General features: G+C 46.4%; 1 protein-coding gene across 2 annotated transcripts in view; it reads left to right on the top strand.

The window, feature by feature from the left end:
- MYO7A (myosin VIIA) overlaps nucleotides 1-27,982 on the top strand; it is a 104,082-nt gene that overhangs the window by 43,446 nt on the left and 32,654 nt on the right. Inside the window, exons 5-20 of one of the 2 annotated variants that reach the window (XM_075742531.1) lie at nucleotides 652-669; nucleotides 3,736-3,920; nucleotides 5,535-5,656; nucleotides 7,518-7,660; nucleotides 7,762-7,875; nucleotides 8,760-8,913; nucleotides 9,575-9,651; nucleotides 10,569-10,688; nucleotides 11,917-12,059; nucleotides 12,502-12,712; nucleotides 13,162-13,297; nucleotides 13,713-13,819; nucleotides 21,881-22,018; nucleotides 25,704-25,862; nucleotides 26,199-26,291; nucleotides 27,661-27,755. In XM_075742531.1, the coding sequence (XP_075598646.1) occupies nucleotides 652-669; nucleotides 3,736-3,920; nucleotides 5,535-5,656; nucleotides 7,518-7,660; nucleotides 7,762-7,875; nucleotides 8,760-8,913; nucleotides 9,575-9,651; nucleotides 10,569-10,688; nucleotides 11,917-12,059; nucleotides 12,502-12,712; nucleotides 13,162-13,297; nucleotides 13,713-13,819; nucleotides 21,881-22,018; nucleotides 25,704-25,862; nucleotides 26,199-26,291; nucleotides 27,661-27,755 (2,015 nt within the window). The remainder of the gene's footprint in view (nucleotides 1-651; nucleotides 670-3,735; nucleotides 3,921-5,534; nucleotides 5,657-7,517; nucleotides 7,661-7,761; nucleotides 7,876-8,759; nucleotides 8,914-9,574; nucleotides 9,652-10,568; nucleotides 10,689-11,916; nucleotides 12,060-12,501; nucleotides 12,713-13,161; nucleotides 13,298-13,712; nucleotides 13,820-21,880; nucleotides 22,019-25,703; nucleotides 25,863-26,198; nucleotides 26,292-27,660; nucleotides 27,756-27,982) is intronic. The other variant, XM_075742532.1, reaches the window with a different exon arrangement.

Raw genomic sequence — 27,982 nt, 5'->3', positions numbered from 1 at the left:
AGTTTCTCTACGAGTTCTTCGGGTCTGATGGTGACAGAGCAATGTGTCTTACGGAGCTACTGCGTAAGGGATGGCCACATCCCACAAAGGGATTTGCATCACAGAGGTTCCAGGTTACCGTGCCTTGATTGCTCCACACCACTAACGGCTTTGGAGTGCCAGCCCACGATCTTGGGCACAACACAGCAACTAGTGCAATCTCAGAATTAGAATGACACTCTCAAAATTACACAGAGCACATAGCTTGATAGAGAGGCACGTAAAGCACCCTTGTCTACATGTGTTGTTGGAAGCTCAGGAACCCAACTTTAGATCTCATCTTTTAAGAGTGGTGGCACTAGGAGGAGTACATTTGTGTTGAATGTGGTAAATATTAATGGCCGTTTTGCAAAACCAAGATACCGTATGGATGCCATGTGGGTAGGGAAGGTGTTTTTTTCTAGGATGTAATTTGTGCTATTTTAAAGACGGTGAAACTCAGTGTGACTTTCCCTTCACTGCTTGAAAGGATTTCTGAGCCTGCTGAGTAAAGGGTGACTTTTCCAATGGGACTCTCCTGTTCCCTCAGCCCCTTAGCTTTGTGGAGGGTGTAATTCTGCTCTAATAAAATACAATTTTCCTTTTTCTCCTCCCTCACATTTTACTCGTAAGACAAACTGCGGTGGGAGGGTAAGTATAACTCTTGGTGCTGTCATTTGCAATTGCTGTCATGCCTTCCACTGGATCACTTGTTTCTGTTCACCATTGTGGCTTCTCATTTACATCGCACCACCATTGCTGCTGCTTCACAAATGCACTGAGAGCATCATCCCCTTTTTGCTGCAGAGCTTGATCCTCACGGTGAAGTTGCAACACCTTCCCAGAGCTGGAAGGTCTACAACTTGTGAATGTAGCTAAAGCTGTAAGTGCTTCTCAGTAATAACCTCAATCTGAAGGAAAGAAACTTCTGTAGCGAAATGAGAAAAACTTCAACACGGGATTGTTTCCCGTGGTTTGGCTTGCATGCACTAAGAGAAACTATGCTGAATAGCAAGAGTGTCTGGTGGGGAGTTTGGACTCATGAGTGAGGTTAAATCTCTTTATCTGGAGACAAAACCAATGCCTGCTGTTGCTTTTTAAGGGGTGCCAAAATGCAATAATGTTTCGTAGAGCTTTAACCCCTAAAAATCCAGATGAAGTCAGCCATGGTGTTCTGGATAGGAAGGGAAGCAGGCTCAGAAAGGATTTGTTTGCGGCTAATTAAAATGTAGGTCATGCAGGCTGTAATGAATTTGCTCTGAGATGTGGTTCCTGTGGTCAGCTAAGGCACAGCCCCTGCCCATCGGTAAAGCTTTATTTTCCCAAGACAGGAGGGCTTTGCCCTCACCTGGGAATAGAAACCAGAGAGATAATATTTCCTTGGAGGTGCCCTTCGGCCCCTCATCAGCAAAGTGCACATAGTTTTGCATTCCATCAGTTGTGAGAATGGGGCAAATTGTGAGTATTTATCAACTAGGAATGACTTACGAAAACAAGCAATAGTACAAGAGTTCGTGCTGACAAAGTATTTTGTGGATCACAAGGGCAGGGTCAGTGGGAGCATCCAGAAAGCATTCCTGCAAGTAATGGTTAACTCTTTTCAGTGTCTTGCTGGCTGCATTTGAGGCAGGGCAGATCAGTGTGGCTGAACCGCAGGGATTTCAGAGACTTCTTCAAAGAGTCGGTCTTTTTTGAGAAGAGGCTGAAGGAAGGTTAGAAATATTCCTAAAATTAATGTGGTAAGAAATTATGAAGAGGAAAACAGTCTTTCAAGCTTCTCACCCAGAACTGGAAGGAGACTTGGGGTTCATTGGGGATCTTGGTGACATAATCCCATTCAGAAATTGAGCTGACTCCTTCACTAAGCAGGAAGCTTACCTGCTCTGTCCCTGTTGAAGGCTGCTCTGGGACTTCTCCCTTATTTCAATGCCTTCTTCTTCTAACATCCAGTCTACATGATTTCACAGCCAATTTCTACCCTTTGGCTTTGTGACAACTTTGTTCTTGAGCTTAAAGAGCCTTTTTCCCTTTTTGGCACATAACCCCCTATTACAGGGAAGACTATCATATCGTTTCTCAGTTACTACTGTAAATTCAAACCTCACCTGGGACTGAGCAGAAAGTTACTCTCTGGTGTTGACCATGAGGCTAGAAAGTGATGAGTCCCTCAGGGCTTTCGGCATCCCTACTGTAGGACACAATTGCCACCTACTGGCAGCTTTCAGGAAGCTTGAGCTGGTGGGAAGTGGTGTGTAGATGGTGACAAATTGTTATCTCACTCCACTCGTGTGCTTTCCATTATGATTGAGGGATACTGGACTTGAAGGGAGAAACTCAACCTGGGGCTGCCAACTCATGTGTCTCCATCTCCTTTTCCACTACTCTCCCCAGCAGTAGTAGTTATTTTGCTGCCTTCAGAAATGAGGAGCAGCTCAGACTTGTTTTATTCATCAACGATTTTTCAATAGGCACAAAAAGAGGAGCAACCAGCAGAGCACGGAGAGGTTTTCTTCTCGGTTCACAAGCATCCTTACCTGTGCCGCTTTGCTGCTTTGCGCCGAAGGCTTACTATTGGTTTTAGGCCATGCAGCTAAAAACCCATAAGGATTATTTTTACATTGATTTTTTTCCTCCCCCTGGAAAAATACAGCAGTGGAGGCATTTTCACAGCTGGTCCTACTAGGAAAGAAAGGTGAGATTAATCTTGTAACTAATTCCAAGTTAATTTCCAGTTCTCTAGTCGCCTAGAGAAGGCAACTTGGCTCCTTTGAAGTCATGGAGTGAAAGCAGCCTTCATCTCATGCCCCTTGGTTAGCCTGAGATGGAGCCCCATAGACTCACTCTAGACACTAAGTTTTAGACAACGAAAGTAGGGGAAGAAGATCCTTATTCTGCACCTTCAGCTTGGGCTAAGCCTCCTAACCTCAGAGCCACATCTCAGCAAGATGACAAAGGTCATTGAGTCCTTTGGTGAGAGGCTTGAGAGAAAGAGCTGCTGGAAGGGCAGAAATGAAAGAGCAAGACACCACGGGGTTTGCTGCCCAAGGCCCAGGACAGCTTTGCTCATTGGAGTGCCACAGAGAGCATGGGATGGACAAAAGGTCATTTTCCAAAATGACTCAGAAATAGTTGAGAAAGGGAGTGTCAGGACTTTGTGGGCCATATCCATGTGCACAGGACAAGGTTTAAATTGCAGCGTGGAGAGGCCTGGTTAGGCAGAGATGGTAGAGAAGAACATATTGTAGAGGGAAGCTTAGCAGCTCTGCTGTGGATTTTTAAAAACAGGTTAGACAGACATCTGTCAGGAAGTTTGGATCCAGCTGGTCCTGCTTTGAGATAGGGCAATGGTCTCCAGGTTTCTTTCATGTCTACTTTCTCATAATTTGTGTATGGATATGGCTTTGGTGATATTTTTGCAAATATGAGCTTGACTTGAAACTCTGAATCTTAACTGAGGAGCATCTGAAATATGAATTAAGGCTTGAATCCATGTTGTGCATGAGCAGGGCTGGGTATGGACTGATTTAGATAATTTAGAACATTTGTTCCAGTTTTGCTCCAGGCTCCACCCTGCAAGCATCTTTGACTTGAACATCATTCTTCATCCAGCTTTTGAAATAATCTTGATTTTTCTGGCCTCCATACTCCATCCAAGCTGCCAAAGCGTCTCAGCCACATCTCACTGTTCCCATAAACCTTCATGTGCTTCTCCTCCAGACATACACTGGTTCAATACTGGTGGCAGTAAACCCCTACCAGCTCCTACCCATCTACTCACCTGAGCAGATACGCCTGTACACCAACAAAAAGATTGGTGAGATGCCACCACACATCTTCGCAATTGCTGACAACTGCTACTTCAACATGCAGCGCAACAACAAGGACCAATGTTGTATCATAAGGTGAGTCCATGAATTTCCAAATGGACCATATTCTGAAAATGGATGCAAAGCACCTGCAGCATGGCTGATAGGGAATAAGTTATAAAATAGAATCAAATTTGAATCACCTATTAGATCTTCCATTCACATATTCCCACTATAGAGGTGGTCTCAGTTTGCAGCCACTGTTCCTAGCAAAGATGCTTTATTGATCCTTTGGTACTTACCATACAACCCAATAGATCTCCTATTCATCTTTAACCTCCCCTCTTAAATTTAAACTCAATACTCCTACAGACATCAAAGGTGCAGAGATCTATACATGCTGCACACGGAAGGGCCAAGGACAAACTTGAGCACCAGACCTGTTGTTGTCCACACTGCTGAACTGGTGTCTCCTTGCATGGCTCTGCTCTGGCCTGGTCAACCTTTGGGCACCAAGAAATGCCTGGTCACGGTTACGGGTATAGTTCACTCCAATCTGTCCCAAGTGGTGATACGAACCAGATTTGGTTCCCGCAGCCCTCCAAAGCTATCCTATCAAGTTTTGAACCTACAGACAGTCTTTGTGCTTTCAGGGCACCACGTCTCTCCAAGGCACGCCTACCCTAAGTTTTGTTGCCTAAAAACATAACTCTGGAGCATCCCATGCACAGTATTTGAGATACATGGGACTGAAAAGGCCGTGCAGTAATGATTACCTTGCAGGGCTGAAAAAGCATCATATGGGGCCTAGACCAGAGTCAAGGTCAAGTGTGATGCAGTGTGCCAGTGGCCAGAAAACTCTGAGAAATGAGGCAATTTGGCCATGGGCCCAGGGCTCAGCCGCTGGTGCTCTTTTATTTAACACCAGGAAGGTCCATTTCAATCATTTATACTGGCTACCCCATACATCAGACAGGCTGTAGACTCACGGCAAGGGATTTCTGCCCAGACCTTCCTCTTGTACCATCAGAGGGCCTGCGCTGAGTCTGGTATCCTACCCCAGAACTGCCACCATCAGTGTGACAGCCTGAATTCAGACCCTGCATGGAAGGGTGACAAGGTCAGGGCTTAAACAGGGGCATGTGAGGCAACAGGAATCGGAGTTCGGTGGAGAGAAAGCTTTGAGGGGTACCTCTTGCTTCCTGCCCCGTGATCTTCTCCTCTCCTATCTGCCCCTCAGTTATACATGTCTAGGGGACCTGTGAAAGTGCCTGCCTCTAAAAGGCAGTATTTCACAGTCTGCCTTCTAGTGTATTTTAGTAACTCAAGACTGATGATGAAGCTGTTCCATGGGACCAGCCAGCCCCTGGACCACAGGCTCACAGTGTGGTGATCGTACCTGGAAGAGCACTGTCCAACAGTGCTTCCTGACCTTCTTAGTGCTGATTGAAAGTTGGTATTTGCTGGAGAGACCCAAACCCAAGCAACAGCTTGGGCCAAATGGACTGTAAAGCATATCTGGATCTTGACTGGAAGCATTTCTCCTACAACCAGTCCATGGGATGATGGAAACCCATCCTTAGTGGCCGCATCCTACTTGTGCTAACAGAAGAGGCACAGAGACAGCAGTCCCTTTGGAGACAGAGAGGGACATCATTGGCAGGGATGCAGCAGGGCTTTCACTGACCTCGATTTCTGTTGTCTTTGCAGCGGTGAATCCGGAGCAGGGAAGACAGAAAGCACAAAACTGATCCTGCAGTTCCTGGCAGCCATCAGCGGTCAGCACTCCTGGATTGAGCAGCAGGTCCTGGAGGCAAATCCTATCTTGGAAGGTGAGGCCTCAGATGACAGAGGCATTTTTTTTGTTGCTGTCAAAAAAAAAAAAATCAGATTCAGGAACCACAAGGTATTGCCAAGTGTAAGTCACTTTGTTTTATTTTGAGTTTCAAAAAGTGACAAAATTCTTAAAAATATCAAAAGCAACGATGTAAACATTTGTAAATGGCATAATTGGTTTCCTTCCATCCAAATTTATTTCTCACAAGACAAATATTCTCTGATTTGGGCTCTCAAATTTTCCATTAATATTTTTGACAACTGTTGTTGAAAGCAACATATTTCAGCTGACTTGAAAATTTTTATTCATTTAAAATTGAAAAATGTGGGTTTTCCACTTAAATCAGTACTTTTCCCAAAAAAATTTCAAGACAGAAACCTGAATTTTACCTAATTCTCTGCATAGTCAGGGATTTTAAAAATGCTGATCACCAAATACACAAAGCTCTCTTGAAAAATCTCACCACATCTTCCAGGGCTGGAATTATAACTGTATGCAGAGCACCAATATCCTGTAAATGCTGCCTTCAACTAAGTAATTTTTTGGTTTATTTCATCATAGTTGCAAAATCCTATTCCTATTCTTTGCTGGTTCATCAGAACATGAGATTAATTTGATCAGAGCTTCACAGACTAAACGTCTTGTGCTGGCAATGCATAATAGCAAACCCCACCTTTTCCTTCCAAGATCAGCAAACAGCAGCAGAATGCAGAAAAAGAATAAAGGCAAGAAAGAACCAGATAACGAGAATCAGCTCATGGCCCTAATAGGTTCATTGGCAAGCTGTTACTGTGATCAGCCCCACTGTTTTAATTGGATGTCTGTAAATTAAACAGGTGATCTGACCCTCTGGCCCCAATGTGATGCCAGACAGACCTTTTACACTTATGCAGAAAAACAGCATTTTCCTTAAAGAATAATATCATTTTTACCTCCCCTGCTCCTCACAGAGAGCAGTGTTTTGCTTGGTAAATAGCCCCCCAGGAATCAATGGAAATGTGAATACCTTAACTGCTTTCCATGAATAATGTTAGCAGAGCAGACAAGAAAGTCTCTGGCTGAACTTTCCTTCTCCGTGCTCCGTTGGAGCTTCCCTCAATTATGGCATAAAGATGCAACGAGGTTCTCAGGACATCGCAGGGCTGCCTGACCGCTGGCGTTGTAAAGCGTCATGGTGCACGGCATGCACACAAGGTGTTTTTGAACGTGCGCTTCATCACTGCTAGGATTGAGGGGAGGAAAGACTGTATTTCAAATGCATCTCCATCACCTGCCAGCAATCCTGGAGCCAGGGTGTGCTGGCCAAGGTGTTCATGCTAGCGGTCTACACCCACATGGACCCCCATGGATGGACATGGGTACCTTTCTCTGCACAGTCTGTTTGCAGGGCAAAGCTTGCCTCTGGAGGTTGGCTTAGTCCCTCTGTATTTCCCTAAAGTACGAGCTCTTTCCTTTCCCTCTCCGTCACCAAATCACTCACCACAACTCTGTCATTTCCGCCGCAGAGTCACCTCGCACACTGCAGTATTCTCCTGCCAGCCTTGCTCAACTCTCATGTATTTCATTGGCTACTGCCAAAATCCTGCTGTCCTAGCCTTTCTTCCTGGATAAGGTCACTCTGTTCCCATGCTTCCTTCTCTGTGCTCCTCTCTTTATTTCCGAGGACAGTCATCTGCGGTATATCCTGTTTCCCTGCACTGGGATGAAATTGAGCTGGCCAAACTTAAGGGAAAGATTTAGGGCTGATTTTACCCTCTCAGCCACCCTCGTTTAATTATTTTTTTTGCCCATGAGACCAGAGCCATGATCGTCCCGGCATCAGGTCCTCTCTAACCCACTGCAATTCTTCCCCACAGCTTTCGGGAATGCAAAGACCATCCGTAATGACAACTCCAGCCGATTCGGGAAATACATCGACATCCACTTCAACAAAAGGGGAGCCATCGAGGGGGCGAAGATTGAGCAGTACCTGCTGGAGAAGTCCCGGGTCTGCAGGCAGGTAAGACAATGTATCTGCAAGGTGCAGGAGTAGGCACTCGGTCAGTCCACCTTTGCAATGCCATTCTCCTCGCAGAGCTGACACTTGCTCTTCTACTGCAGGCCCAGGACGAGAGGAATTACCACGTGTTTTACTGCATGCTGAGAGGAATGACAATGGAGCAGAAGAAGAAGCTGGGTCTTGGGAAAGCCACGGACTACAACTACCTTGCGATGGTGAGAGTACAGCGAAGCAGAGGTTTGGTGAGGTGATGTGGTGAAAGCTTCTTAGCAAGGGAGAGAGAAGTGAGAGGTGCTTTCTCCACAACCCAAGAGTTGCTTTCCTGGTTATGACCTTCACGAGCCTTAGCCACAGGGTTTGTGGGACTTCTTTGTCCCACCACCGCAAGCCTCACAGTCTTCGTGCAAACCCTTAACCCCTGTGTACAAGACATGTTATTTCCACTCTTCCTGTGGAGCAGGACACACACTGGGATGGTTTTGGTGTTTGGTGCCCAGACCACTTGTTTGGAAATAACTGGGGTGTTAGATATGACCCGATGCTCTTGCAGCAGTGATGGACGGGGAGGAGTGCATGGCTGGATGGCACATTCTCAGCAGCATACGGTGCTGAGCTGTTTCTGCTCCACGTGTCTGACAGAGCCAGCAATCTCCAGCCCCACTCCCTATATACCAGTGTTGCAATCCAGAGGAGCTGGTAGAAGCAGGTGTAAATAAGACTTTATTAATTAAGGCCCATCATTAGCAAGGCTGGCACCCAGTTTTCTAGATGGACTTTCTAGATAGCAGTCTGGCATGTTTCCTTCTCACTCTTTGTCCCCATCTCAGGGAGCTTTTTCTCCTCTGCTGATTGCAGCCAGACACAGGGTAACTGAGGACAGCAGGGTAAGCGCAGGTCACAAGGCTGAGCACCGAATCATAGCATACACCAAAGGGCAGAGCCAGATCCACAGGTTCAACATCATCTTTTGCTTATTCATCCCTTAAGTAAAATGGCTGCTGATTTAGGGGGAAGCCCTGGATAGTTTAGGGTTACATCTGTCCATGCCAGATGTTCTCTGCTTTTCCCCATGCACTGTGCAACCTCTTTGCCTCCCCAGGGTAACTGTACAACCTGCGATGGCAGAGATGATAGCAAGGAGTACGCCAATATCCGCTCTGCAATGAAGGTCCTTATGTTCACCGACACGGAGAACTGGGAGATCTCCAAGCTGCTGGCTGCCATACTGCACATGGGGAACCTGCAGTATGAAGGTAAAAGGACAAAATACAGCGTTGTGGTCCGGCATGTTTTTACTCCTTATTCTGCATGGTGAGAGGGAGCCAAGCTCAGGGATGGAGGGCTGTATCCAGACCACCTGCCATGGTGCCATGCCAGGGACTCAGGTACTTACAGTGGTGTGTCAGGATAATAAAGGAGGAATAAGTCGACCTGTCCACTCTGCCAGACTCTGGTATGCTCAGTGACATCCACCTTTCCTGAATTTAGGGAGGTTGAAAATGGCCACAGGCCATTCAGTAGACTCAGGTTTTGCAAGGACAGACTAATAGAGCGTTTGACAAGTGCCTGTGTGATTGGATATGCTTTTGTAAAGGTACCAAACCGCTCTGCTGTCAGAAATGACACGGTGATTTAAAAAGCCTATTTGGAAGACAGAAGCTTAAAGCACTTACCTGCTGGAAATGTGTTTACCCCATCAGTCATTTAAGGTGGCTAGCAGAGCAGAGTACAGGTCCTTTGCAGCCAGCAGCAGGACTCCAGCAGCCGCATGAACTTTTCTCTCCCTTCTGATGGCCAGATGTTGCCTGGCCATCACGTGGAGCCAGTGGAGAAGGACCTTTCCCCTCACCCCACCTACCTTCTGCAGAGCCGCATCCCTTGCTGACGACTTTCCCTCTGCCTTGCTTCCCCCAGCTCGGACCTATGACAACCTGGATGCTTGCGAGGTTGTTCAGTCGGGATCACTAATCACTGCAGCATCGTTGCTGGAGGTCAGTGGCTCTGCAGTGTTGCTGTACTCTTTCTGGCTTGTTCCCTTATTTCTACTATTGTGGCAAAGCTTCATCTGAGCCAGGGTGTCCTTGCACCACCAGCTCTAGGAGGCTGGAGAGGCCTGGGTAAGCCGTACTTTGCCCTGCCCCGGCAGCGTGAAGGTGGATGTCTGTATCTGAGCTGGCTATCTGAGCTCCCCTTCACACCAGTGGAGAGAAACAGACACTTTGGTGGCACATCATCCTAAAAAGGACATCCAAAATAGCTCAGGCCCTGAAACAGAGTGTTTCCCTCAATGATGTGAAGGGAGTTCATTACAGTAGCTGAGACAGAGATATCCCTTATACTGTGCGTATCTGAAGTGAGGTGAGACCCTCACCCAACCCATCCATGCAGTGGCTGGAGCATTCTTCAGTGGCCTTCCTCGCAGGTAACAGGACTCCCTCAGGGACACCATCTCATCTCTACAGGCACCACTGGTCCCAGAGTGTGGTCCACAGCTGTTGCAGGCTGTTTTCATGTACTTTAGGGGGTGAACATTTCTCTGGCTTGATCTCAGAAGTGTGAAAAGAGGTCAAGGGGATGCAAAGCTACATTCATGCTGGTAGGATACAGCTTTGCAGACTTTCCTTTTTCATCTTCTCTCCCCACACCTCGTTAACATCTTGCACTAAGTCACAAGAACACTTTCCATAGTAACACAGTGTATAAAAGTGATAATTACTCTCTCTGAAAACGCCAGTGACATCATTTGAGATATCTGCCCTATACAGCTAAGAAAAGTCACTTACCTCCAGCCATGGGGGGACTGCACTTTTCCTCTCTGGCCATGCACATTCAAGCCAGTAGCCCAGGCCATTGTAAGGACACCCTGTGTTATAAAGACAGCAGCTGTGTTTGGTGGTGTCTTTGCCAGGTTGACCCTCAGGACGTGATGAACTGCCTTACCAGCCGCACTATAATAACCAGGGGTGAGACTGTTTCCACCCCTCTCAGCATGGAACAAGCGCTGGATGTGAGGGATGCTTTTGTAAAGGTAAGTCTTAGGTCATTCCTCTCTGCTCCTGTTTATAAGCTGAAGAAATCTGCCACTTCTGAGACCAGACCATCCACTGCACACTGCACATCTCACTTGATGCCTGTCTGAGCTCAGATCAGCAGATAGCCTTGAAACTATGTTCTTATTGGGATGCACAAAGAGTTGAGGTGGAAGGAGTCTAGATAGCCTGGTCTTTGGGGATTTGCAATCTGGACTTGAGACTGTCTATACTCAAAAGGTGACCTATGGAAGGAGCCAGCATTCTGAAATGACTTCACTTCAACTTCAGGAAAACATCCCGGCTTGAGCCCCAGGGTTAGATACTCAGCTGCTATAAATCAGAGCAGCTCTATCAACACCTGTAACACCCACACCTGAATGTCAGGATTTTGGCATGTCTGCAGCAGTAAATAAAGCCAAATGTCACGGGAATAGGGATAGAGCTGTTCAGTAGCCATCAGAGCACTTAGGGTATCACTCAAAGCTCTGGGGTGATGAAGGTTGATGGGATGGATGTTCATCACTGCTATGCTGTTTGCAGCCCCATGTGAGGTTGCAAAACCAGCATCGGTGGCATACTTTGGCCAACTTGGCCCCCCCACTCTATCTGTGGGGACCTGGTAGATCAAGCTAGCTGGTTTGACACCTAACTAGTCTGCAAATCCAGACAGTGACTTCTCTAGTGGTGATGGACCTTGGAATCAGGCTCTCCTCCTGATAGTACTGCTGTAGCTTATACAAAAGAAATTAATAACACTGTAAAACATGAAGTTCTGGAATTATTGAAGCAGCAATAGCTGCTTCATTAAATCAGCAAACTGTTCAGCCAGTTCTGCAACATTTAAGTTAGCACCTTGTCCAAGTGAGATGTCCTTGGCTTGCCTAGCAGTGTATCATGGCTCTGCTGATCTGTAGAGAGAGACATTTAGAAACCAAAGAAAGGACTATCTGGCTTTAGAGCAAGCCCATAGATCAAAAAATTAGGGATTTTGCTTTCAGTTGTCTTTTATCTAGGCTTTCAGGTCCATTTTCCTTGATCTACATCATGGCTCTTGAAGCTTTAAACCATGCCAAGAGTCTGGCATAAATGTTGGTGACCGTGTCCTCAGAAACTGTCCAGTTGCTGGCCATGCTTTAGGGAGCCTGTGCCATCTGAATGGTGCTGCAGACTAGCAGAGTGAACTGCTAACCTGTCTCACTGAGCTCCAACTTTGTGATGTTGCAGGGAATTTATGGGCGGCTTTTTGTGTGGATCGTGGAGAAGATCAATGCTGCAATTTACAGACCTCCTTCCCAGGAACTCAAAAGTGTCAGGAGGTCCATTGGCCTCCTTGACATCTTTGGCTTTGAGAACTTCACTGTGAACAGGTACGGAGCCTGCAAAAGGAGAACCAGGTCTTAACCCTCCTTCACCACCCCAAGTTCAAGGTCTTGTAGTCCTTTCACCTCTCCTGAGATGTACAGGACTGGACTGGATGAAGCTTTTTTCTATATGAGAGATTATCAGAACTAATCACTTCTATGTTGCAGTAGACAACATATTTCCTTTAGTCGTTCAAGTATTGGTCACGTAGTAGCCGTAGGAGATAACCTCCAGCTGATTGGCTTAGGCTACACGCGTCTAATGGCTATAACATTGTTTTGGGGTAGAAAAACTGATTATCTGAACCGATAAGGAAATTCTCAGCCAGCAGCAACCTTAGTGAGTGGTTCATGAGGTCTGATAGTATAGCTTCAAGCATGGAGAGAGATGGGGAAAGACAGAGCATGGTGGATCTAAAGTGGCCTTTCCTTGATCTTCCCTCCACAGTTTTGAGCAGCTTTGCATTAACTTTGCAAATGAGAACCTGCAGCAGTTCTTCGTGCGTCACGTCTTCAAACTAGAGCAAGAAGAGTACAACCTGGAGAACATCAACTGGCAGCACATTGAGTTCACTGATAACCAGGATGCCTTGGACATGATTGCCATCAAACCCATGAACATCATCTCCCTCATTGACGAGGAGAGCAAGTTCCCCAAGGTGTGTTTTGTGCTCAGCCCTGCTTTTTACCCCCTTTGCACTTCGCATGCTGGCACCCTGTGAGAGAGCTGATCAGCCCCAAACACGCATTCACCAGTGGGCTGCTTATTCATAGCTTTTATTGCTCTGTCACATTTTCTTCCATGAGTACCACAAGCATGCTTAAAGCAAGTTGCCATTTCTGGTGGAAGAATATGACTGCAAGAGGCTCAAGAATAGCCTTTGACAAAGTTTAAGAGAAAATACTGCATTTGGAGCATTATCTTGAATATATCACAACTTACAGCGATATTTAATCAATTTCTTTCCTTTCTGCATTTGAGATATGCCTCCAACACATCTCTTCTCAACATAAATACACATTGTCACCTGAGACAAAAAAGAACTGCACTATTGATTGGAAAATTATCTTAATGGAACAAACATCAGATCTTTTCCTGCATGCACAGGGTACAGATGCCACCATGTTACACAAGCTGAACTCCCAGCACAAGCTTAACACCAACTATATTCCTCCGAAGAACAACTATGAAACCCAATTCGGTATTAACCACTTTGCTGGAATTGTGTACTACGAAACAAAAGGTATGGGGCAGCTCCTGGGGCACTGCAGGTGTGAGGGGATGCTTGGGGGAAGATGAGCTGCTGCTGCGTCGGAGCAGAGCAGGATGGTAGCCCATAGTAGTGTCAGTGTACTCCTTTTCTGGCTGCAATGACTTGGCCCTTCAGTGGTGTCCATGAGATGCAGATGTTGGTGCTCTTTCACTCATGTGTGCCCATGACAGAATTGCAGTGCTTTGCACCATGTGCATCCCTGATCCAGTCTCAAGATGTGCCTCTGTCTTCCTTCCCTTGGTCCCCCTTTCTCTGCCTGCTCATTACCCCCATTACTTCCCCAAGAAGAGCCGGTAGTCCAGCAACGCAGAAGCTGCTTGCAGGGCACATCCTGGCCATGTTGCACTGTGTCATCTATCTATGTATTGTCCCATTATTCTTCTAGGTTTCTTGGAGAAAAACAGGGACACGCTGCATGGAGACATCATTCAGCTGGTGCATTCCTCAAAAAACAAATTCATTAAGCAGATCTTCCAAGCAGACGTGGCAATGGTAATGCCAGAGAGAGAAAATCTTCATTCACGGGGGAGGTTTCCTGGAAGGGGAAGAAGATTTGCAAAGAGTTTTATTGCTCTGATGCTGTTTGGGGTGTTTCAAACCTGTTAGTGTCACCCAACAATCAGAAAGCATTCATGTGGTGTCACGGGTACATCCATGCTCACACCCCCAGTTCACTGCATTCAGTTCATCAAATATTATTTTGTGGTGATTGCTCCTCTCCTAATTGTGTAGGGATGGGAACAATAAGGTTTGTGATTGTAGAAATCTGAGAGAGAAAGAGCTAGCTCCTCCAGTTCAGTAGTCCAGATCTCTGTATAATAGCATGAGAAGCGAAAACCAAATACTTGTAGACCAGAGCAGAGCAAAGGGACAATCTGGCTGTTCCTTAAGCACTGCAGCAGGACTGGGAGGGACCAGCCAACAGTTCTGTTTTACTGTTAGGACAGCCTAGAGAGGGGACACCAGCTATGAAAGCTGAACTTTGTACCTCTCCTTTCCAGATCCCAGTCCTCTGGGAGGGTATGTGCTTGTTCCGTGCTCAGTGTGGGGTAAGATCACGTGCACCGAAGCTTTGGAGAAAGTCACAGTTGCAGCCTTAACTCTTCCCACCACGTGTGAGCATTTATCACTGGGATACCAGCTTAAATGCTGAGATTAGTGACTATTTCACCATTAATAACACAAATATATGATGTTTTCTTGAGTAAGTTGAACATCTACATCTCCCTACTAAGACATCATCAGCCCTGCTCACAAAATTAAAGGAGAAACAGTTTTAAAATATCAGCCTTGCAGAACCTGAAAGTCTACACAGATATGTCACTATGGCCAAATCCTCCAGTCTTTCCCTAGGCAGAGCCACAGGACTGCAGAGGCTTTGGGGATAAAGTTTTCCAAAGCAGCCAAGTTTTTTTCAGAAGTCAGAGTCCTGTTTCCAAATGCCAGCCAATGCCACTGATGGTCCAAGGGACTTAGGGACTTTCAGGAGTGCCAAAGAGATTTAAGTGCTGAATTTCTTTGCCTGCTAAGGGAAAGAAATGTTTAAATTTCCAAGAAATTTCTTTTAATAGGATACACTCACTTTTGCAAGCCTTTTTCATAACCTTTAGCCACTCAGTTTTGCTCCTGCTGAAATGAATGAGCAATATCTTTTTGACTTCATTAGGAACAAGATAGCGTTTATCAGCCCCAATTAAGCTATCAATTGGCATGATGTTCCCAGTGGGTTCAGAGTTATCCCCAGATGTGGATACTCCTGCTGAACTAGATGCTAACTCCCTTAGCATCAGTGCTGCCATTTATTTTGCTTTTCATTGCTTGTTCCTCACTGCTTTTTATTTTCGGTGTAAGCTTTGCAGTTCACTTTGGAAATGATTTCTTGCTTCTTTGGACAGAGCAGAGATATACTCTGGGGAATCAAAGAGAGGGAGCTCTCAGCTTTACGCAGTCATGCAGACTTCTTCATGGGAACACTTACCAAGCATCCTTAAAAGATGCTGGAAGTACCTGACAGCAAAATCGAGATTTTCACCTGGGCATTGTCGAGGACCTGAGAACTGAGACCTTTTAAAGCATCAGAGCACTTTTTTTGAAATAAACCTTTTGTTTTATAGTTCCATTAAACATCTTCAGAATCTGTCCCGAGTGGTGGTCCCTGTGCTTTGATACTTTAATGATCTCTGCTTTTCTTTTTTGATTGAGAGATTTGTAACCTGACTGGTGTGGAACTGGAAGTGTACCAGCTCCCCTAACCATCTGCAGTGTTAGTGCAGGTCAATTAAATTTACTATCTTCCCTTAAAAAGATACGAGTGGCTGCTCTGCTAAGGGCTAAATCAAATAATGAGGCGTTTTGCTCAACAGCTTCCAACCTTTGGTCCTCAGGAGCTTATTGATGAGTGAAAAGCATGTCCATATCTGCTTTACATTCAGTCTTTCAAATGGGATCTTTATATACCAGAAACTTAAGAAAGCCACAAATCAGAAAAGTTTGAAAACGAGGCAAGAGTATATATTTGAATACTGTAGTAACTCTTTGGTCCCTGAAAGACCTAATATTTGTGCACAACAAAACCTGTGTGGTGAACTGGGTATTGCTGGAGCACATGGGGCTGTGAAGCCTGATTTATGCATGCCCACCACGGAGGAGGTCTGTCTGCGTGTGTTTGCTGAATCAGAACATTGCTTTGAGCAGTGCCAGGTGAAATGGAGGATTCAGTGGGAATTGTACACTGTTCCTCTGAGGAATCAGACAGTACAGTCTGACAGCGCTGCTTAGTTGAGGAACAAGTAGGAGGAGCAATGGGGGATGGAAAACCATGAAGGGAAAACAAATAGGGGGTGTTCCCCTTGGCAAAAAATTTCAATTCTGTAGAAACTATCGGATTAGTTGGTTTAAAATTAGGGAGGAAGGGAGAGATTTCTTTAGGATGTTTGCAAAAATTTGTTTTTCACTGGCATCTTCCCAACTGCTGTCTACTGAGACCAATGGTCACACGAGATCAGGGATGTGTGAGGAACAGGAGTGGGGGTGCCTGAAACTGGATAGATAGCAGTTGAGTTGAAAAGTTGTTTCCAAGAGGCAAGAGCTGGACAGTGGTGGTTCCCTCAGCTTCAGGGATGTGAACGTGGAGACGAAGGGGAAAAGCCAGGAGGGGGATAGACAAAAATCTAAGAATTAACACATTTTGTGAGATCTTTTAACAGCTGGACCTCCAAGACTAATAATGTCAGGGTCCCATTTCAGTTATTCCTTCTTTTCACTATTTGCTCTTCTCTGTCTCTGTTTTTTGTTGTTGTTTTTTTTTCACCTGTGCTTCATGTAGTTTCTCTGTGGCTATGCATCCAGCACATTTGGCCAGTCGCCCACACCCACACCAAAGGTAAACTGAATACATGAGTTCCTCTGTTGTATATTCACCTCTCCTTCATAAGGATTGTGCTTTGCTCTTGTCGGTTTATTCCTCTTCCTGCACTATCTATAGAGGATCCATTTCAAGTGACCAATGTGATGGACAGTATTTTCATGGCTTGTTGATTAGATGCAGATATATGACTGTGTCATTTACTTCTAGGATTCAAATCAGAAGAGCTTTGTAATGATGGGAATTCGGTTTGGATAAAATCAGAACCAGCCTGAGCCAAAGTTTGTTTGTTTGTTTGGTTTTTTTCCTGATATTTGAATCATTTTAATTAACTTCAGATGGATCATCTGTGGGATTTGGCTGTTGTTTATCATGGTGCCTCCATTGGCTTCAGTAGGACATTATTCCTCCATGCAACTGCAAATCTGGCCCTGTTTTGCCCTTTTTGGAGCCGGAAGCTGACGATTCATGTGCAAAGAGAGACTCCTAGGTTGCATTTCTGGGTCACTTGGAAATGCCATCATTCTCAGGGGAGGTTAGGTCTTGTTCAGAGGAGAACTCAAATCCAAGCCTTCAAAGATACAGTTAATATTGAACTTTGCAATGATCATCAAAACAGGCTCTTGGCACCTTTTTTAGGTCTTTTCTGCTGCATCTCATCTCCTGACTGGTTCTGATGGCTTCTCAAACCTTTTGGCTACATATTTGGCCACAGGGTAGCCTACTGTGTGCTAAAGGTTTTGTGACATTAGCTTTGTGACTCTGCTCACATTTCCACGACCATCTTTTCATAGCCAGAGGATTATGTTAGAGATGGACCTGACTTTCAAAACTGAGATCCTTGCATGGGGCTGAATTTCAACCTTCTTACCTCTGCAGTGTCTCAGGGTGTTTGGACTTGGAATTCCAATGAGGGGAGTCTGACCCAAAATGACCCAACAACATTCATTCCAGAGCTGGACTCCTTCCCCTTCATGACTAAAAAATGTTTGGATAGCAACATCTCACTGAGCCCTGCTCTAGAGTTATAGCAAAGGCACACGCCAAAAAAAAAAAAAAAAAAAAAATTCCTTCCTGAGTTAGGATATGGTGGAATTAGGCTCAGGAGATACAGAGAAATGGGAGAAATAACACTGATGATTTCTCTGAGTTCGGTTCTTGTCATAGTTGTTCTCATAATATAGCCTCAAGTTTTGTATGTTTTCTAATGAATAATAATTTGTATTTGTTAAGCACTGAGTCAAGGGTGGAACAGCCAAGTCAAAATAGATGTTCAAAATATATAAACATCAGAAAGTTTTATAAAATGAGGATTTAGTTCAAAATAGTTATATGTGGCACTGTTATGTAGATTATGCCAAATTGGCCTCTGAAGGCACTTTCCAGACTGCACAGCCTTTAGGAGAGAGACTGTCTCTTCACTATATGCCACCGCAGAACCTGCTGTGAGGGGGCCTCAGTGATCACCTGAAGCCACGCCAGTGACGTTTGATATAACAGAATAGTAAGCAACAAACATAATTGCTCTCAGACTTCAGAAAAAAGGCGGAGAAACAGCATGTCATGTTGGTGTGGCCCAGATTAGTGACCTTATAATCCTAAAGAGACAGGAGGACAGTCCTTTGTCCAGAACCTTTCCCCAAAGTACTGCTGATGGTGCATGTTTCCCTCTCTTTCCCTAACTCACCTTAAGTAATTAATCTTTCTGCATTTCCACTGAAGCAGGTCACCATCTCCCTGGCAGACCTAGACCTGAGCACGGTGATCCTGGTGCACCATGCACCCTTCTCCTTAAAGTGGGAAGAGAAGGTGCAGAGGGATAGCAGGAGTAACTCCAACCATTCCTGGCTCAGTGACATTTCTCCTTGTACTTCCTTTTCTCCTTGCTTCTATTTACTTGGTTTGGCTGTTACAAAGAAAAAAAGCCTGGTGATTGCCCTAGCTGGAACTCTGGGTCTGTATTAAGACCATCCTACTTAACATAACTTTGTGCCCACCTAAACCCACTGAATCCACAGGGTGTAGATAGGCTGTTATTACTTTCTCAGCCCTGGACACATGATAAGTACCTGAATGTGTCCAAGACACCAAAGGAAGGCATCTGAATTGGTCCCTAGAGAATTTACAGCTTCACAGAGATGCTGGGAAATGTTCTGATGCTCCAGCTGTGCCATTGGGGATCTCAAGCTGGGGGAACATCCTCTTGTGTCCTGTTGATGATGCTCTGCCTTGACTTCTGTCTTTATGTTACTGCAAACAGCCACACACATCCCTGTGCCTCTAAAGGCAGACTGGCTTGAGGTGGCAGAAAGAGGTGGTGTTGAAGCATGTTTGAATGTCATGCTGGTCTGCACATCTTTCTGAACTTCTCTTTTGAGACAGTGCTTCTCTGTAAATGATGTCATTCTCTTCTTTTTCATATTTATCTCTTCTGGTTTTTTTTTTTTCCTTTGATGCTGAGCACAGGCTGAGAGATTACTCAGTGCCTCAATCTGGGCTATAGCACCTGTGAATCCTGCTCATTCTTCCCTGTGACACATAGGTGACATCCTCCTGTGTGCTAGACCCTGTATGGACACCAGTGAAGAGATAGTCTGTGTCCCAAAGATGCTACAGTCTCAGAGTTTGAAAGCTAAAACATGTCTGGCCAGGAGAAAAGAATGTGTTCAGCTCTTTCTGCTTCAGGCTATGGGGACTAGGTCTGTTTTGAGCTAAAAAATGTTCCTCCTCTGCAGTAAAACCTGTATTTTCAGTGCCTCGTTAGTCTGTGTTGGCAGGCTGCTCCACTCATTTTTTTTGTGCCATTTTGTTAGAATAAGGGAAGAGGTGTGATCCTCCCCATGCTGGCGTTGAGGTGAGGTGGGAGGAACCACAATGACTTTGGTGGCATCACCTTGTCCCTGCAGGAGGCTAATACAAAGCACTCACCTGAGGTTTCATTGTGTAGCTGAGAGCCTGGTTAGTGCCCACCATTGAGAAGGGTCTGTGGACGCATATCAGCCCCAGGAAGCATGTGAACGGCTGGGATGGTGCAGTCTTGACAGAAGAAGCCCAGACCGCTCTGCCAATTTAGATAGGAAGATAAGCTGTATTCTGGCCACTGTCCCTTCCCTCCAGCCTCTTGCAGCAAAAAGCTCTCAAGTGTAAGACCAGAGGTGGCACCACTGCTTTTTAGCAGAGCTGGATGCATGCAAGGAAGAAATGCAAGGTGTCAGAAACCTAGAGAGGCAGGTCTTGCTGTCTGGGAGCAAACCACTCATGCATTCCCTTGTAGACGCTTGTACAAAGTCTTGCACCCTTCCCACCACCACGGCTGAAAAATAACGTCTCCCAGTCGAGCACAAATTGACAAACCTGGCTAACATACAGTTGTTTCCAACTTCCAGCCCTGCTCCTGCATCTGTTGCTGCCTCTAACCCCTTTCGCCATCCTTTCACATTGCACAAAGTCTACCCCTTGCACGTAATTAGCAAAGTGATAAGAAAACATTAATCAAAGCTATCCAAACCAGGATTCTTGCTGAAACAGCCTATTTCTCATGAAATCTGTGACAGAATGTGAGCACCAGACTACAGTGCTCTGCAGGTAGCAGCTGCATCCATTAATTACTCTAGATTTGTTAATAGTTTGTCCTTTGGGGGAGGACTTTGCTGGGAAAGATCACTGAAAGCCCTCTGCCAAGCTCTCCTGGACAAGCAGGCCAGGTTTTTCTGGTGTGTGCATGAGCTGGGTTTTCTCTTGTTGGAATTCCATGATGACTTTCTGTTTGTGTTGATTGGGTTTGTCTCATCATCACATCCAACCTGAGCTGTACAAATTCCCTGCCCATGGCAGGGGGGTTGGACTAGATGATCTTTGAAGTCCCTTCCAACCCAAACCATTCTGTGATTCTATGAAATTCCTCAGTTTTGGGGGGGTAGGGATGTTATCTGACAGGTTATTAGTGCTATACTATGAAGCACACATTTTAGCAAAAGTAGAAATAAAACTCACTACCTTGCAAAACAGAGCAGCAAGGCCAGTGCAAGTGGAGACTTTGTGATTCCACCCATGGCTTGACGACCTGCAAAGAAGAGGATGTTTGGAGGAAACGTGCATTAAAATCCTGCTGAAACCCTCCCTTTGGGAAATCCCTGGCCATCGGGTCATGTCACAGTTTGCCCTATTTTTGATTTGGAAGGAGTTGCATCCTGGTGCCCAATTCTTCCTCCAACCCACCAGCAGTACTCACTGCCCCACAGAGGCTCACTGAACACCAGACCCTTCGAGTCACACAGCACCACTGTGGCTGATGTGTAATGAGCTCAGGTCGTAGTGACTGACACATAAAATGAGCTGGGGGCTTCATTTCGTTTGGAGCTGGTTGAACAAGGTTCTCCCAGGGCAGCGAGAAGGGGCCGTAAAGGGAAACCACTCCATTCTCCTTTAGAAACACTTGCCCCAAAGTGGAGATTGGATTATTAATTTAACCAAGGGAGCTAAAACAAGCGAAATATACTCAAAAACATCCTGATTCACCCTAAATACCCACCTCATTTTTGTCTAGTTAATATTCTTTTCCAAACACAATTCAAATCTTCCCTGTGGTACAGCCTGAGGAATATAGACCTTACCAGCAGTTTCTGGAGCTGTTGCAGTCACCCCGCAGTCAATGTGCCCCTCGCTTGTTTTTCACCCTACGTGGGTCTCTGGTCCTATACCTCAGGGAGCAGGAGAGGCTCAGCCTGACATGAGGAACCACAGTAGAGGGTTGGCATGTCCATGCTGCAATGCATGGCGACAGGGAAGCCCAAGCCATTCCCAAGGAGCATCCCTGGGCAAATGCATCACCCCAAGCTGCAATACAGAGATTTTTGATGGCCCAGAAGGGGCTGTTTGCTCTCACAGGCAGATCTTCCTCATGACTCTGCATAGGGCAGTTGGGATTGCCAGTCACGCAGGGAGGTTTTAGCAGGAGAAATTAAATTATGGCACTTTTCCTCTCTGGGTAGAGGCTTATTGAGCAGGTTGCCAGAGTCTGGCCATTGCAAGCTCTGCCCTGCCCCTCTCCTGCTGCAACGCTCAACCACCTCTGGCCCTGATCCCTCCTCCAGCCCCGGCTGTCACAGGAGGTTCCCGGGGACGGAGCCGGAGGGGAAAGGCGCTGTTATCCTTTCATTTCCTGAGCTCGCTCTGCTGCGGTTTTGCAGGGAGCGGAGACGAGGAAGCGCTCGCCGACGCTCAGCAGCCAGTTCAAGCGGTCCCTGGAGCTGTTGATGAGGACTCTCAGTGTGTGCCAGCCCTTTTTTGTCCGCTGCATCAAGCCCAATGAGTACAAGAAGCCCATGGTAAGTCCTGCTTTTCTCTCCCCGTTGCTTTTTGTACAGGAATGCCTTGCAGGGTCACTCTGCCCTGGAGCCAATGGCAAAATCTGGGAGTTGATGGAGCTAAGATTGGCCCTGGGTGCTTAGAAAACCAACCTGCAGTCCTTTCTGCAAGCAAGGGAGTCACCAAAGGGTTGGCAAAATTGGGCACTTTTTTGCTATCCAACAGCACCCCAAAACTTCTTGCAGATGGGAGTTCCTGCCCCTGCCTTTCTTCCCAAGGGCAACCTCAAGGAATTCACCCTGCAGCCCTTTCTCCTATAGGAAATGCCTCTGAATTTCCATAGGGGTTAGGTGCCTCCCTCACAGAGCCTTAGGCTGAGCTGTAGGACCCTGGGTTCAATCCTATTGCAGGGCTCAATGTTTCCTAAAAGTGATCCCCTTCCCATGGGTGTTTTCTACAAAATCTTTGCTTCCAGGGAATCTCACTGTTTCACCCCCATTAGATCCTTTCAAATGTTTTTTTTCTTTTAGCACCAATTGTGAAAGCACAATTCTAAAAGCAGAGAAAAAAAGAGGCAAAATAGCACAGAGGAAAGGTGAGAAGAATTATTTTGTTCTGATTCCCAGAGAGTTGCTTCAAAAGCAATGAACACTCTGGGGACAAACTTTAAGGAGCAAATGTAAGGGAAGGAGATGGCTGTAAATCCTGCTGACCACAAACAGCTCATGGAGAGGACTCCAAGTTTTGCAGCAAAAGGTCGACGATAAGGCAGATGTTGAACATCCCGATCCCACTGTCAGCACCTTGCAGGATTGGACCCTGGTGCTGTTAGCAATCACTGTTAGCTGCTCACCACTCTTAATAGTGATACTGCTTGGGGAGGAAGAGCTTTATTCAATAATAATTTCAGCTATTTGTTTCTGTGAGTCATTTTGGCCATGCCTTTGTACTTCAGGAGTGGTTAATCTAGCCAGAGCTGGAGCTTTGTCTAAAGTCAGTGTCTGTTAGCAAAGCTCAACTGAGTGCAAAAAAGCATAAAATACTGAAATTCAGAGCTGTTAGGTACAAGCAGTGGTTTTTTGCAAATTATTTTTGCTGTTTGGTGAACCTAATATGATGCAGGGCAAAAGGTTTGGTGGCTTTCTCAGAGCAGTTTACTGTGCCCTTATCCTGGCTTTGGTGAGCATGAAAAGGCACCTAACAGCATGTTAATGGAAAACTTTGGGTTAACATTTAACACTACGTCAGATTTGAGATTATCATCTGAGTTGAGATCAAACGAAGAACATGGGTGATGTTGAAAAATAGATGTACATCCTGAACTGATGTTAACAAATTATTCCCGGTTCCCTCAATGACTTTGAGCTGCTTTTACGCCTGGATGTCTGGGATTCGGTCTGGTGTTTTGTGCCCTGTATAGCAAGTCTGTATTTCATCAGCTCTTGCAAGTGCTAGGCCAGAAGTCTCTGCCAAACCCATTTATCTACAAAACTTTCAGTGGGACATAAAAACAGCTGTAAATTTGAAAGAATTAAGCAAAGAGAAATTAATCTCCCCTTTAAGGTAATGAGCTAACAGCGATTCAGGGACTGTAGTGCTATAAGGTATGAAATGTGATTTCTTGCTAAATTTATTTTTGGCCTTGGTTTAATTATACAAAGGGGGGAAAAATCCCAGATAATGGTACACAGAGCTGTGCAGGGTGAGTACAAAAGAGAACATTTTCTGGGAGTTCATTTTCTGTCCCTGACTTTGAAGGAAAGTGTACTGATAGTGATAGGAAATGGGATAGTGGGAAGTGAAAGGTCAGTGGAAAGTCCTGACTGTTACTTTATGTTATTTTAAAACTTTGCTTCCTCCTAAAATGTGCTTTGCGGAGGGGAAAAAAATAAATTGTTTCTATGAGGATGCTGGCTGGAGTTCTCTGGGTCTGTACCTCATGCCATGCTGCTGTTTCTGACCATTGCTCTGTTCTGGTTAGTCTGAGAGAAATGCATGGGATGAATTAGGTAACAAACCATGCAAAGAAAGTCAAAACTGCCTCCAGCAGTCTGTGTAACACGAGTGCCTCATCAGACCTTGATGCCAGGAAGCTCACAGTTTCCCATATGCAATGACCCTGCCCTGCAGACTCTGGAGGGCTGTTTGCAGGCCCACAACTCCTCACATACCCTTCTGCTTCATAGTGGGGGAAGACAGAGTAACACACACCTCTCCTCTGCACCGTTCTTGTCCCCACTCCCCAATACCCACTGTAGATAAGGACAGCTTGAGACCAAATCTGGATGATGCTACTTTCTGCCTTTTCCTTGCTTATCTTTTGTCTTCTCCTGGGATCAGAATCTCTTATGTTACTCCAGCCCTTTCATGGTTAAGTGGTTGCTATGAGCTAGTCAAAAAGCTCTCTCCAAGGATGGGGAGATAGGTATGTCCATAATGCAGATCTGCCTGTCCCAGGAGATACATCAGGGATACAGAGATAGCTGAGATCCAGGTACACTCCCATCTCTCCTCCTTCAGCTCAGAAGATGCTCACATCTGTACATGCACAGATGCTCACATTTTAGACAGCTGAAGGGAGGGCAGGTGCATAACACCCTGGCAGTAACTCTTTTGGCCCAGGCTAGGGTTTACTGTCCCGACTCTCTATGGTGCGCCAGCACCATACCACGTCTGCCTTTATTTTACACTAGAGTTGAACAGTTTTTGGATGCTCCCAGCAGACAACGTCAGGCTGCAAGAGGGTGCACTCAGGGACTCCAGGATCCTCCTCAATGCACTAAAGCACTGAGACAACAGCAGAGATTTTCCTGAACCTCCCTTTCCTTCAGCAGATCTTCCCATCTAGCAGCACCACTCACTATGCACCCAGAGGTGCCCAAACCAAGGGCAAGCAGCCAGGTTTATTAGCAAACATCTGCAAGGACTGGGTTACCTAAGTCTGCTCTCTGGCCTTGAAACTGTCCGTTGCTTGTCAGGAGCAGCCATGGACACTGATCTGAGATTTATCCTTTCCCTAAAACCCTCAGCTGGTATCAGTTCTGACCTGTTCATTTTAAGCTCCTTGGATGTCCTCCTGGGTACAGGGTGGTTTCATGATAACAGACTTATCTCAGGGCCTCAGCATTTCCAAGGCTGCACTCTTTTTTTATGTGACTTTGAGGTGTCACCTACCTGAAGATCAACTGATATGGGCACACTAAGACCTTTGAGTGACTGAGCCTTCACTGATATGGTCCTCTGCTTCCTCTGCCTACAAAAGAGTGCTGCCCTGCCCGTACAGGAGTGCTGTGATTGTGCCAGTAAAGCTCAGTGCGGTGGTCAGAAGTTAATGACCATGAGTGGTCATTGTGAGGATGACTGTACGGTTTGACCCTCGTAGATGCAGCACTGCTGCCCATTTTCCCAAGGTAATGTTCATTGTTGCATCATGCTCTCCAGTTCTCTCAGTCCTTTGTGTAATGTGTAGGACACATCCAGTCTTGCAAGCAGGAATTAAAGAAACAGAGTGAGTCAAACACACTCAGCAGTTCATAGGATCAGGCTCATGACAGCCAATAGTCCTGCAGCCTTGGGTCCACCAAGTGAAGGGTTTGGGTGGATGCCTGACTTGGCTGCCCCACACATCATCAGAGTTACCACTCTCTTCTGGCCAATCCACATCAAGACGTGCAATTAACCCACCGTGTCCTGTAACCTTCCCAGCTGTTTGACCGGGAGCTGTGTGTCCGTCAGCTGAGGTACTCAGGGATGATGGAGACTATCCGGATCCGCCGAGCTGGCTACCCCATCCGCTACACATTTGTGGAGTTTGTGGACCGATACCGGGTGCTCATGCCTGGAGTGAAACCAGCATACAAGCAGGTGAGTATCTTCTTCCGTGGGTAGTGATTGGTCTCCAGAAATATTTATGGGGTGCGCATCCTCTCCAAAAGCAATTATGCAACATTTGATCCCCAGATGTTACAGTGGTGCTCTGGGCTTTCCAAGCGAAGGCAAAATGGTTACAGGGCTGGCAGAGATAGGTAGCAATGTTCAGCCTGTCCCTCTCGCTCACCTTAAATGCGGTGACAGTAAAGCCCTGGGAACCTCATTAGCAGAAAGCTGCTAGAATTGGGACCAGAAAAGGTCCCCACTGGGCTTGGGAGGACCGATGGGTTAAGGCTGGTCCTGGTGAATCCCACCACCTCTTCTTACCAGGGCGACCTGCGTGGTACATGCCAGCGCATTGCTGAAGTGGTGCTCGGGAAGGATGATGACTGGCAGATCGGCAAGACAAAGATATTTCTGAAGGTAGGTGGCTCTCCATGTACTCCCTGCCATCTGGGACCCGTGCCTGTGAAAGAGGTCTCCTACCATCCCCTTTTCATCACCAGACATGACCCTTTCCCATGGTCTCTGGGCCGGTGTGGCAGTGGGTAGAACCCGGGCCAAGGCAGGATATTTGGGGCCAGTTTAGGAAGCGTTGGGCAGGAAGAAGTCCTGACACTCTGCCAGCCCTGATGCAGGCACGTACCCGTACAGATGCAGGAATACTCACAGTGCACAGCCTTTTCCCTCCAGGGCTGAGCCACTCAACCTCATCTCCTGCCTTCACCCAAAAGGCAGAGCACCTGGAGGGATGTCCATGCAAAGACCTGCAGAGAGAGGGACCAAGAGCACAGCAGGCTCGTTTGCTTTCATCATGTCCTTGCAAGGCCCAAGATGTGCCTACAGCCTCCCTGTCTGCATCATTCCAGCTCACACGGAGCAGCCCAACGTTGCAGGTCCCCTGCAGCGCCGTTCACACTCATCTATCCTTACAAACTCATTCCTGTGTTGCTCTGGGAAGATGAGGCTGAGCTGGCCAGGAACTAAGCTGGAAGAAAAGGCTTCTCTTGAGCAAAAATCTTAGCAGTAAACTCTGACTGCTTATATCTAAATTCACCCCAACCCCATCACGAACACCCCCATCTCTTCCCTAGAAGCTATTCCCACTAGTCGCTCTTTCCAGAGCCTGTTATCAAGATCTCACAGCTGTCAGGGCAGGAAACGGAGAAATCAGGAGGCCCCAAGGGGCTGCATAAGGTCGAGCAAAGCAGGAAACGTGTAGAGCTGCCTCTGCTGCACCCAGCGTGCAGGACTCAGCGTGCTGTCACCGGGAAAGAAAGATGAGTTACAAACAGCATGGGAGGAATCAATAGGAAGCTTAGACTGATGCAACTGAAAGCCTCAGGGCAAGGAAATTTAGTGGTTTTGGGAGCTATTTTGTCCTTAAAGTGTGGAAGCATTGCAGCCTTGGCTGGAGGGAGCGATGGGACTCAGGCAGCCTGGAGTTGTTCCCAAACCTCTCTAGCGCTCCCAGGAACTGCTCCCATGGCTGATGGCACTTGCAGGAAGCTCTGTGTGGAAGGGAAACATAATTTGATTGTTTTCAGACTCTAAAGTATTGCATATGCAGTTTCTGAATGCTCTGGTTCATTTGGGAGCGAAGGCAGTAGATCACTAGGGTTTATGTTAGGATTTCCCCAGTGAGTAGGTGGGGTGATACTTGGGATGTAAACTGTCCCAAGAGTTTACTTGGGACATCTTCTCTGGGGAAGGACCTTATACCACCCCTCCTGCCACATGTCAGGCAGATGGAGAGCTTCAGACATGGGTGCTGTGTTGTTTCCTCCCACAGGACCATCACGACATGCTGCTGGAGATTGAGAGAGACAAGGCCATCACAGACAAAGTCATCCTCATCCAGAAGGTGGTCCGTGGGTTTAAAGACAGGTAAGTGTGAGCCCCACTGCCAGATAGGAGGTGGACTATGTGGGATGCTTCACCCAGCAAGCAGCTCCTGGGGATGCATTACCTAGTGCTCATCTGACCTGTCCTGCCTGCAGCTGGGGAGAAGGGAGCCCTGGTGCGTTGGCACTCAGATGCAACAAGTATTGGAGGAAAAGAGTAGGAAAGGAAAACTGTATTATCTGCCTCAAACATGGACAGAATAGGACCTT

Source organism: Balearica regulorum, chromosome 1 (assembly GCF_011004875.1).
Source record: "Balearica regulorum gibbericeps isolate bBalReg1 chromosome 1, bBalReg1.pri, whole genome shotgun sequence".
Classification (NCBI taxonomy): Eukaryota; Metazoa; Chordata; class Aves; order Gruiformes; family Gruidae; genus Balearica; species Balearica regulorum.
The sequence above is the reverse complement of the archived record's forward strand: the minus strand, read 5'-3'. Positions and strand labels throughout refer to the sequence as shown.